The sequence below is a fragment of the Scomber scombrus genome, chromosome 19 (genome assembly GCF_963691925.1).
Source record: "Scomber scombrus chromosome 19, fScoSco1.1, whole genome shotgun sequence".
NCBI lineage: Eukaryota > Metazoa > Chordata > Actinopteri > Scombriformes > Scombridae > Scomber > Scomber scombrus.
In genome coordinates this window covers 4,077,511-4,090,584 of record NC_084988.1, presented here as the reverse complement: position 1 = coordinate 4,090,584, position 13,074 = coordinate 4,077,511, and the positions used below count along the sequence as shown (strand labels likewise).

Sequence of the window (13,074 nt, the reverse complement as noted above, 5' to 3'; positions counted from 1 at the left end):
TGGGCTGGACAGTCACAAAAAAGCACCAACAGGCTTTAAATGGCACCTGGTTGGTAAAAGGAATGAAGCACAACATTTCAAAAACATTTTCTATAATAATATAGAAAATATTGAACTGCTGTAAAGTCTTGAGACATGCACTCAGCTGGAGTTTGTTAGTGTGAGTTTGTATATGTATGAGTGGTGTAATATATTTCTGCATTAAAATATCCAGCGGACAGTTTTTCTAGGAAACGTTTGATGTCTCCACATGTAAATAGTTGCCAACGAGACTCCTCACATTGAGCTCTATTTGTGTCCACTGAAAAAGCCGCGGGGCAAATAGACAGCCTTGGTTCAACATCACAAACTTTCCTTTGGGTCTTAAAAGCTATTTGAACCATTCCCAAGTCTGTCTGACAATTCTGCTCCTCAGCCTGAGGGGAAGATATTTTACAGGTAGGTGTTGTGCAGACGTCAGATGTTTTTAGGTCACGTGTCACATGTAATTGGTCTTGGTCTGATTGTTGGCAGAATTAGATATTCTCTGTCATATTGTGCCTGAGACTGTATACTTGTGTTATTTGTATTTTCACACATTGCCCCCACACATACAAGTCGACAGGTTCCCTTGCTTACCGTTGACCTCCTGAGCTCCTGCATCTGTGAAAAGCATGCTCATCACCTCCTCGAAGTTGCAGCTGGGCTCAGATGCATTGCTGTCTTGGCCCACATGGTGCAACATTCTCTTCAGAACATCGTCCAGGGATGCCGCAGTCTCGTCCAGCAGGATACTGGCCCTCGCCAAGAAGCCATCCAGGTCCCGGTGTGCACGAATCTCCTCCTCGAAGTTCATCAGCTTCACATACTGCAGAAAAATATTGATTGCTTCATATTTCTGTGCTGATCATGTCATTAAATGTAATTATAAAGAATTAAACACTTTGTCAAAATGCCTCTTCCCTATAATTTTCAGCAGAATTGGACATGCATCATAATGGCAATTTTATATGGTTCTAACTCTGCCGGTGTTGGCACCACCAAGACAGTTTGTCTCACATGTATTTTTAAGCTAAAATTATACCAGCCCCAAAAGGCTAACATATTTTTATGGCTGTGATTTCTGTGAGACGGCACTTGTTCAATTTTAATTAAGAAAATTAGCCTCTTGATCTAAGTTTTGCTCATTTACAGTTTTTCTGTTAATCAAGGGCATTGTTCTTGACACTAGCTAACTGGTAAGTGTGATTAAAGGTTTGAGGTTTTCTTCATGTGGTATTGCAGTTCTGCACTTCTGACCGCCTCACTCAGGTGGTGGTTTCTATGCACCCAGGCTCCGAAAAAAGCATCTTACTCCACCTTCATGCAATCCACTCATAGATCGGTCCGAAACTGCTAGTGTGACAGCATCGTAAACTTTTGACTTTAAAGTATATCCACACAACACACCCACTGAGCTAAATAGTATAATAGAGAGTTTTTAACCCCTCCAACATATATATATATAATAATATAATAATATCATATATAATCAAGTCAAAACTGGACCAGTGGTGTCTGAGAATCACCTGAAAGACAGACGCATGGACAGAAAGATGAGCACAGCTCGATTAAGAGCTCGGACACCCACCAGGCTTCTATTTCATTGATTGTGTGATTGACAGAAATTCTGAAGATAAGTGGATTCCCTGCTGCTCTTTTTGAAAATAAAACAAGCGCAGAGGAGAAAGTCCACTTCTACAGTCTCTGGAGCTATTTGTATATAAAGCTGTATAAGTAAATTTCAGTTATTTATTTATTTTTGCATGGTTTATTTTTCAGGGTCTTGGGTTCTTTTTCATCTCCAAATGATTCAAAAGTGCATTTAACTTATAATTGTTTTAATGTATTTCTAAATCATATGCACTGTGCATAGTGTGTGGTCTTGTAGCTCATCTGTGTAGGATGGGCCACTGGAACAAATCTTAATTCTAAGGAGATTTCCTGAATTATTAATAAAGAAGGTGAAAAGCATGCAGCTTTAGAAGAAATATTACTTTATTAAAATTAATTCTATCTATAGATCGCTGCAAATAAACAGATCCGTAATAAAAAATTCTTGGCGGGCAATTGTGGCTGTGACCATGTGAAACTGATAAAAAAACAAAAGGGGAGAGCAAACAAACAGAACTGTAGTACAGAACGGGCAGATTAGTGAGAAGAACCAGGCAAGCTGTTGGCAGGAACGAAGCACAACAAACTGAAATCTGTGACAGGCTCGCACTGAGGAAGTCTAACTCTTGACAGCCTTGGACACCAGTTTAAACTGAAGCCCTTGGGTACGGCTTTAAACTCCTTGAACTGTGGAGATGGTGAAACATCAGTTAATCTCCAGTGGAAGATATCACTTGTTGTACACCGAACACACACACACACACACACACACACACACACACACACACACACACACACACACACACACACACACACACACACACACACACACACACACACACACACACACACACACACACACACACACACACACACACACACACACACACACACACAAATCCTTTAATATTTCTTCTAATTTTATAAATATGACCATGAGTAATGCTTTCTGGCATCAATAAATTTAGATTGTTGGATAATCTTAATTGTTTTGGATGACACTGAATCCAAAGTTGCTTCCAGTAGTCATGCCAACACCTTGCATGGCAGCTTGCAGCCATATTGTAAAGGTAAGAAAGCGCTACATAAGTTTAGTCCATTTACTTCTGATTGGTTTTGCACTCTGGAGCTGCAGTTTATTACCAGTACATAAGAAAATAAAAGCAGTAGGGTTGGACTTTGTGTTGAATGTTATTTATTACTAAATTGAATCACGAATACTTCATCACTTACAAAAGTATCCAATCTACTCATCTGATTCCTATTCTATCAGTTCGGTCTATACCTTTCAAGTTCTTCTTCTATGTCTCTAATTTGTGCTGTCCAATCATTTTAAACATATTTAAAAAGGTCGTCTCTCTTTTTAGTCTGCATCTGAACAACTTCTGTTTGATCTACTTTGGGAACGACAACGTGTCAATTTAGTCTGTCTCCCCTCAACCAGCTGTTCATTCCACTTACTGAAGTTGGTGGTGATGCTGATCGATAACAAGGCTCAATTTTGATACCAAGTGCAGCGATGACTACTTTATAGGGTTCCTCACTTCAGCAGTTTCAAATGAGGTCCACAGCAAAGTTAGAACTAATGATTTGTGGTCTGTTGGTCCAGATTTGAGGTACAGTTTAAATCTTTTAGTTGAGACCATTAATATCCCAATAACCCTAACAGCCAAAAATCATTTCATTTCATCTGTAATATTCCACTACATCTGATTCAATGAATAATGATGCTTACCTTTCTTGATGTGTTCAGCAACACACAACCAGAGTCGTCAGCATCTGTGGAAAAAACAAAACAAGAGATATGATTTGACAAAGTGTTTGCAGTGTAATGAAACACCTACACATACTGTATGTCTGCACACTGAGATATTTTATACCAGTATCATATACTGATGTAGCTTTAGTGTGTGCATACGGCTACATCACGTTATTATTTCCACACTTATTAACAACCAACAGGTGATATTCATGTTATTTCTGCTTACAAATATGGTCCATTGGGTTTCCCCTGTTTGAACCCATTATTCCTATGTTTCTATGAGCTGATGCAGAATAACCTGTCAAAGTAAATGAGTGTGACTGTTACACCGAAATGAAAAAGGCAAAACAAGAAAATGGCAAAATAAGAGAAACCGAGTGTGGCAAAAAAAAAAAAAAAAAAAAAAAAAAAGGCAATCTATGATCTTTCAACATTAGAGAATAACAACTGTAGTCTTGACAAGAGGCAGCCACAATGTGAGTGTGTGGGTGATGAATTGAGAGCAAAGCGTGGACCAAAATGCACCCATCAACATATATAGTATCAGGCCTTGCACAGTACTTTACATTTTTACAAAATGTAATGAGAAAAGGACGTCAACTCTCAAAATCATGACAGCCTACAGATACAAGATGTACATGTAGTTGATGTCATCTTCTCACCGTTAATTTTGCATTAATGGTAAATATGAGCCACTTATTTCATGTGCATTGTCTTTGAGGGAGAGAGAGATACAAAGCAAAACAAAAAATGTGTAAAAAAACCTTTGTGGATTCAGCTTGGATCACTTTTTTAATGAATGCAATGTGTGGTATAATTATGCTATGCAATTATACTAATCCATCTCTAAGTAACTAAAAATGCAGAGTGCCGACCATTTTGTCAAACTTGACAAGCAAAAGACTACAACCAGCTGGCAGCCTGGCTACCATTTCTTTTCTTAAGGTAATCTTTTTATTGGAGGAGATGTTAGAAGGCTAGTAAATATAAATATACGTAATTTTCATCCATACATCGAGTCCATTTCTAAACAATGTATGTCTTGCCCTTACAAACATAATTACTTGTGTTGCTACAATATCTAAACAACATGCCAGCATTTGCTTTTGTTAAATCAGATTGATACACAAGTTTCATATTAACATTTTAATGCAAATCTCTAGTAACGTGGTAATAATAACTTGCATGTAAAAGCACTTTGAGTAATTCATTCCACCATCAATGCATTCATTATTGATGGTGCAAATTCTGACATAAAGATCACAAGCAACAACCACACAGCCAGTAAAGTAAAGGGACCCTTTTTCTAATAGTGATGAAAATGTCAAGAGGCAAGTCTTTAAATGCTCTCATTGAACAGGGATTGGAAGTTCTTTGCTGATAAGGCTTTAATACACACGTCTGTGGAGCCGAGGGGAGTGCTCAGATAAAGTACAAAGGTCTGGATTTTCCAGTGTTGAAAAAAAAAGGAAAAAGGAGGAAAAGCCTTTTATGTTGGAAAACAATACGGGGACAAACCGAGAGAATGGGGGTTTTCATCACACTTCAGTCCCTTAACTAGCAGACTCAGTACCCTGCTGACTCTCATAAAACAGTCCGCCACCGCCATTACATAACGCAGTTATCGCCGTTTACTGTGGGGAGGACGTTATTAGGTTACCATGGGCTTTCCTCCTCTGCTCCGCGTGATGCACTGTGTCAGCTCTGTCTGGAAATCAATCAGCGCCTAACTCCTCCCTCCAGCTATGGAAAAGCAAGAAAACCCCCCTTTTACAAGCCAATAAGCCTTAGGAAACCGCCAGGATATCATAATATCAATAATCCAACCACAAGTGAACAGGTCTGAGTGTGAGTCTGCAGAAAAAAGGGGGGGGGGCTTTGATCGCCGCACCAAACACCTAGCCATCATAAAACCCTGCAGGCAGCGAAAGAAGAAAGAGAGCCCCAGCCCCTACCTCTATGACAACACTATGGCAGGGGGCACGTGTCGTGTGCAGTGGATTTGGTTCATCAAAGCCTCACAATCAAAAAGCACACCGCTCGGCTGATCCCCTCCCAGAGGGGAGAGGGAGCTGCTTCTCTAATTGCTGTCAGGCTGCTGCTGTAAGGAGATATTCATATATTCATATAAGATTACCTCGTCCCCAGTGATCACCTCCTTCTAATAGCCTCTGTATGTCTCAATATACTGTGTGTCTTAAAGTAATCCAGGAGAATTTAATGGTTTAGGAATTAGGGAGAGGAAATGTTAAAATGTGACACGGGCTTGTTTCCCTACTCGGTTCCTTATTTCATCAAATTTGCAGTAAAACTGTTCATTATATTCAATCAGTCACAGGTGGATGATGGATTTACTGCATGCATGTATTTTATTGATCATGCGCTGACCATGTAAAGGATGCTTTCCATAGCCTCACCCCTACATGACCCTCTCTGAATACGTGCCTTGTCATAAACCTATGAAACATAAGGAAGGGGTACATTTGGAATAATGAAACATGTCTTAAAAGCGATGAAGGGAGGAAGAACCCTATAAAAATGAACCGTGTATTTCAGACTATTTGAAGAGACTGTTTTCAATATAATGTTCTGCTTCTTGGCCGTAATAAATTCTTGGGTTAAACTCAAGTGGGTTTAATGTTCTTTGTCTTTACAATTATCCCAACTGGAGAAAACCTACAATCTCAGAGTGGAGTGTTGTATTATTTCGGTAATTAAGTGTTTCACGGTGTCTATTGAGGATGGCTGAATTACTTAATAATAGAAGAAGCCTTGTGACCATTTCCTTGGCACAGGGCTGGGCAGCATTAATGAAATAGTACTAATGTGTTTAATATCCAAATAAATGGTTTGATATATGGAAGAGAAAAGTTCATTTTAATTGGTATCAAAATACCAGGGGTTCATATTTGTTTTATTACGTGAATAATACAAATATTTTTTAATCCATCTCCTAAACTCTGCCTCTCACATCTGATGTTCCCAGGTTCAACCATTTGGAAATAATGACTGTAAACTGGCAGGAATGCACCAATCTGACCTTATTCAGTAAATCAGGTATCGCCAGAGGTGACTGATCCCCATTAAATACAGTATTTGTCAATGTCATTATAAAATTCGCAAAGCAATGATATGCATAAATCACATAAATCCATGGCATCACTTTACCTTGCATTAAAATGGGGGATTATGACTTTCTATGCAGTGTGTTGTACAGGTAAGAGACGACTGTAAGAAATTGGAGGGTGTCAGAATTAGTATTGGAAGAGAAAATGCCGCATTGGTGCATCCCTGTAATCCAGAGCACAACGAAAGAAGTTTTACCTTTCCCAGTAACACTTCTCCTCAGCGTGAAATCACACCCACACAATGTGGGCAAAAGGTCACTGAACAGGTGGATAAAGTGCAAATATAATACCTGCAAATTTAATGCAAAACTGATACGATACCTGCAGCTGTTACTCACTCTACTCATTTTACTTCACTCTTGCAAATTCACAATTGCAATCATAAAAACAAATTCACATATAATTTAAGAGAGTTTAAAATCGTATTAATTTCCTGAACTATTCCTGCATGAATGGCGCCTCAGGAACCCGACGTGCCAGATGGTTTGTTACACAGAACCATCTGAGCAGTTATCCTTGGAAATTATTTGTAAAAGGGCAAGCACGTTCAAAAAGATACTTGCCAGGTGATTGGATGAACCATCTGTCGATCACCGTCTATCAGCGCCTTACCTCGCCAGGCCACTGGGATCAAGAGATTGTGAGATCAAGCGAGAAACTTCGTAGCATGCTGATTGGTCTGAAACACCGGTGGATTCGAGACAAGCGCATAACTTGAATCCTGACGAGATGGATTCTTGCATGATCTCATGATATCGTGATCCGGCTGCCTCACGAGGTAAAAACCCCGGGAAGAATCCACGCAAATTGTAAATTTGGTTGAAAATACCTAAAAATAACACCACATTGTCCTGCACAAAATAATTGAATTCAAAGGCACAGGCTATTACAAGTCCTTGTGTAATAAAAACAAACATGACCTCAGCAAACATACATCCTTGAAAATATGTTAATATTTTAAGAACTGTCTTTCTCCTGAAGTCAGCGTCTCCGGCAGCTCTTACTCTCAGGCTGTTTATCACACTCACAAAGTATTTTGTGTAACAAAACACTTTGATGTCCTCTCCTCAACCTTGTCTTCAGCACGGCAGACTGTTGCCTTCTCAGTTACTGTAAGTCTTTCTGTGTAACAATACCAATGCCACAAAAGGTATAAAATGTAAAATAAACATGGAATTATCATTACACATACAGTAAAAAGCCTTAGTATCAGACTAACACTAACAAATGTACAAACCCTTCTCTGTTTCATTTACTGCAGATTTCTTAACCGAAATAGCGAAATCCTTTAATGGGAACTGATTAAGCAAAAACAATAAAAAGGGAACTAGTTTGGTCCATCTATTTGTTTTTTCATATTATCTACAGTTGGTATACTGTGTGTTCATGAAGGTAACAACATTGGTCAAACTCAAAAATCCAGTGTGACGGACACTTGTCCTTCCTCGTGACTTTTAAACTTCAGTATTCTGCCAAATTGATTGAACTGAAATGGACAAGAGCCGAGCCCTGACAGAAATATAATCACGAAATCAATTCTATTTATGGAGAAGCATTTGACAGCTTTATGGGCACAGTTCTCAGAAGAGAGAATAATGGATAAGATCATGTCAAAACGATAAAAAGACCAAGAGGAGACAACAAACAAACAACTTCTTTGTATAACCAGCTGACAACAGCTCTTAAATTTCTAATTTGAAGCACTTACTTGAATAACTGCCATCAATCACTTTGTTTGATCTTTGCCTGATGTCACTTAAACGAGGACGATGAGGTTTCTGAAATAGTGTTGCTAGCTCAAGTATTTATGCATGTGTGAAAAGAATGTGATCTACCAATTGAAAGATAAAGATAAGAAGCTACAAGTTTGTCAGGCTGTACTCAGGCAATGTGGCAAATGTACACCATCTTTAGTATATTATCATGCTAACATTTGCTAGCACGAACTATAGCTGAGGCTGAAATGTAATTGGTTTTGTATGTATGTAGAAATAAACCAAAGTACTGGACACAATCAAATATTTGGCCAGCTGATTGCGCTAAATGCAATTATGGATTATTAAAATTCATCCTGTGAGGAAAATGCATTTCTGTACATTTTGCGGCACGGTCGCTGGGATTCATCCACTGAGGGTCATGAACATCTGCATCCAAATTCATGGCAATCCCCTTGTTGACATAATTGAGTCTCCATCAAAGTGGTGAGCCAATATTGCCATCCCTAAAGCCAGATATTCTCCCGACAGATGCATAAAGCAATAATCCCTGAGGTGACGTCTTTAGCCAAACACTGATGCATAGTTTATGAGAAATGATCAGCTCAATTTAAATGCAGGCTCGACCACTCACTCTCACTTTGCTTTGATCAAACTACCCACTCCCAACAGGCTTGATGCAGAGGACCAGTTAATATATTGCTAAATAAACCCGTGAAGGTGAATCTGCTTCATCTACATTAACTTAAGTTTATGGTTTTGGACATGCATTTTGGTAATAGCTGTAGACGAGTGGGTGTTAAATGTGGTTAAGGAAGTGGCAGACACAGCAGAGCGAGAGGTTTTCCAATCCAGGAAAGTGTCAGGACCCTAATGCAAAAAGTAAAATAGTTTGCAGGTACTGTGCTTTATGGACCTGCTGGGGGGGAAACTGGAGTCTTTAATCCTGTTCTGTAATGAGTTTCCTCTTGAATTATTGTTGAATATCAGTAAAAGGAAATTTCAGTCTACAGAGAATCCTTTTTTTAATTACTCTGCCATCGAAAGTTGGCATTTAGCACTTTTACAGAGCTTTATATTTTGTTTTATTGAATATTTGTCACTGCGCTAAGAAGTAATATAAACAAAATGTATCTAGAGTGATATGGTTTATTGCCACTTGTTGTTTTTAACAGTGTTTTACTGCAAATTGTTTATTTATTACTGATGTTAAAATTCACATTTCCTGTCTTGTCGCAATCTTTCCTGTATTATGACAGCGAAGACAAACCTTACTTCATCCTCTGCTACATGCTTGTGTTTTGAGAGACATATTTATAGTCCACTTTATCATTTAAATGTGCCTCTGCTTGTCTTGTTTCCAAGGTGAAACTCAGATTGTGTGTCCTATACATGTCGTCGTGAGTACACAAGTTAATGGGAGGTATATAATCTAAGTGGAAGAGAAATATTAATCACGTCTTCGCATTGACACACGAATAATTTCCTCTTCTTTCTGTAGGAACTGAGAGGGATTTTAATAACACCCAAGGAAGAACAATTCAGTGCTTCCAAGATGAATACTGATTTCCTCCGCATGATGATGGCACTACTCAGTACTACTGCAGTAGCACTTTGGAGGCTGACTTCGTATTTGGGACATTAAATCAAAAAAATGCTCTTTAAATGACTCAAATGTTGGAAGCCATTATAAAATGTATTTTTAGTGTGGTGCAGTTAAATATCCAATTTTAAAAGCATCCAAAGCATGACTACATTTCCTCATGTAAGAAGCCACTGTTGAATATAGGGGAGAGAAATGAATTAATTATAACAGACAGATGTTTTTGAAATTAGATTTAGGTAGGAGCTGCTGTCTCTGGGTCTGATGTAATCACTACACTATTTGCTTTTCCAAACCACTGCTTATTTAGCCAGACAGGATGTGATTAAAAGTCCCGTTCAGAGTCTTACATTGATGTGATATGGTGGACATAGAGTATTCCATAGCGGCCTGCTGACGTGGAATAATACAGTAACATTTTAATTTGTGTTATAAATTAAAAGCAGGAACAGGCACGCAAACAGCTACTGACACTGGGATCAAATGCATGTGACAACTAGACTTAGGAGGGGGGGGGGGGGGGGGGGGGGGGGGGGGGGGAGCCTGGAATCAAAACAAAACGCACTAATCAACATTCAGCTGTGCTGTCAATGAATAATGCACCGAAAATCTGAGAACAGACACTGTTGAGCATGACAAATATTCTGCACCTGCAGGAGAGAGTTATGCCTGATGACAGCATTGAGAGAGCTGTATAGAGGGAGAGGAGTGTGATACAACACTGGTAGGTTTTTGGGGGTTCAGCTCTCATCTCTGTACTCACTAAAGCACAAGCTGTGAATCAATGGCTTATGATTAGGAGTGGGCGATATGATGATTATATACAGTGAGACAATACAAATGTTTTTAATATCTTGGATGTTTCCATACTGTGGTAGCTGTTTGTGGGTGTATTAGGTCATTGTGAGCAAATCAAATCGCTGGCAACATTGGATTTTTGCATTTGACGTGATGTAGTTTCTTGATTTGACAGATACTTAAATCAGCACTTCATTTCATCCATTAAAAGTTTTTCAATATATTTTCCAATAAAAGGCAGCCCCTATTTGTGATATTGGTGATTCCACTAAAAAACTGTCTTTTTTAACTGTGTATTTAATAATAATAAATAAATAAATACACATAATTCTGAAGTAGAGGCAAACAAAGAGTCTCTTATTTCACAAAATAACTGATCACCCCTGTGTATTTTTCAGTGTTTCTCTCTGTACTCCAAGTAAGAGTTCAGAGCTAGATATATATAATTGCAGTACACCACTGCACAGTTTGAAATAATTTCCCCCGAGGCATTCATCGTCCTGGTAACGGCTTCCAAACCTACAACCAGCATATTAGTACCTAATATTAAAACCTAACTTCTAATCATTAAAAGGAACTGTTTCCTGTTTTTAAATAGTCCTATGTTTGATATTGCTGCTTAAAAAGCATTATATTGATCATCATACCCTAACAATTATAGATTAATTTCTAATATTTAATGTTGAGATTGCTTTAAAGGAATTGGTTCTTGGCCCAAGCTTCTTCTATCAACATGGTTCCCCCTTTAATTTTCATTGCTACGCTGACGATACAAAGATATATGTACCTGTAAAGCCAAATGACTTTCTCCAACTCCTACATTTAGAGGCATATTTATCAGAAATGTAAAAAATGGATGGGTATGAACTTTTTTGCTCTGTGATAAAACTGAGTTATTAGTCGTTGAATCATTTGTATGAGAAGGGAGGCGTTTGCACATTAGTATTTCTGGATGATCGGGCTCTTATAACAAACTCCAGAGAGCAGGCAGCGGCCCATCTGTCACTGGTTCTGTCACACATTCAAGCACTGGGCTTTTCGGTGAATCTGCAAAGCTTCAACCTTTCAATGCTGGACTCGATTCTCAGTGGCTGTGTGCGTCACGTCACCTCCAGAGGACGCTGACAATAACCCCTTCTTGCATGTAGGCTCTCCTCTCTTGGAGGGAACCTGGTTTACTATGCCAGGGCTCCCCCATACGGAGGGTATCTTTTCACAAGGTGGAGTCTACAGATGCCTCCTGAGGGGGAGGATGGCTCTGTGCGATGGTGTGGCAGTGACAGGGGTCTGGATACAAGCTTCACATGAACCACTTTGAGCTATTAGCTCTTAGTTCTAAAGCATTTTCATCTGGTTCTGATAGACCGGCATGTTCTGATCAGGACAGACAATAAAATGGTGGTTTCCTACATAGACAAGCAACGAGGGACCCATGCACTTCCTCTAGAGTCACCCATATCCCAGGCCACTCAAACCTTAGGGCAGACCTTCTCTTCTGGGAAAGAGTGGAGGTTGCACCCATTGGTGTTCGGCAGGGGCAGAAGTGGACCTCTTTGCCTCAAGAGCAAATATCTGTTGCCCTGTTCTTAGCCTTAACAGACGACAGCATGCCTCTGGGAATGTATGTGCTAGTGCGACCATGGCCCAACATGCTCCTGCATGCATTTTCCTCAGTGGACATAATACTACCTGTCCCGGTGGCCCCTCAGCGGCCAGTAAAGTTTTGGTATGCTGATAATTAGTTGGCTAGCAGTGAGGCTCAAACGGGAGGAGAAGTGATCCATCCACACCCAAAACTGAGGCGGCTACATGCCTACCTGTTGAGTAGTCCAATTTATTAGTTAAGGGTCTGCTACCAAGTATGGTGGTAATGATCATCATCAACTAGAAGCCTTTACGCCTATAAAAGGCGGCTTTTTGAGCAGTGGTGTCAGGACGGAAATGTACTCCATGTACTCCCATTTCAGCGCTCTATTGTGGATGTTTTTTTATGTTTCTTCAGGAGCTGCTGGATAATGGTCGCTCCTTTTGCACAGTTAAGGTCTATTTGGCGGCCAAATTTACCTGTCATGTTGGCTTTGATGGAGTGACACCAGGTGCTCACCCTTTTGCCATGCATTCCTTAAAGGGAGACTTCCGCTTGAGGCATCCCTCTTGTACCAGTTCACTTTGGATGGCTCCAAGGTTACATTGTGCCCCAATGCGCCGTATTTGCCTAGATTATCCCTGCAGTCTATAGCTCTATGGCTTTTGAGCTCTTGAGCTTTTGTCTCCCTCCTTTTGCATCTGAGGAGCAGAGGAGATTACATTTCCCTGCACCTACATTCACCGCACCCAGAGTTTGCCTTTATTTTACCAGTTGTTTGTCTAATTTTGCAAATCCATCCTGGGGCAAAGCCCTGTCAAATGAGCCGCTTTCTCACTGGATTGTGGAGG

General features: G+C 39.7%; 1 protein-coding gene across 2 annotated transcripts in view; it reads right to left on the bottom strand.

Annotated features, from left to right (window-relative positions):
• The window catches only part of slc4a11 (solute carrier family 4 member 11), a 98,756-nt gene that overhangs the window by 47,190 nt on the left and 38,492 nt on the right, over positions 1–13,074 (bottom strand). For both annotated transcript variants that reach the window (XM_062440931.1, XM_062440932.1), the window contains exons 4-5: positions 3,368–3,411; positions 619–847 (exon numbers count right to left, since the gene is read on the bottom strand). In XM_062440931.1, the coding sequence (XP_062296915.1) occupies positions 619–847; positions 3,368–3,411 (273 nt within the window). The remainder of the gene's footprint in view (positions 1–618; positions 848–3,367; positions 3,412–13,074) is intronic.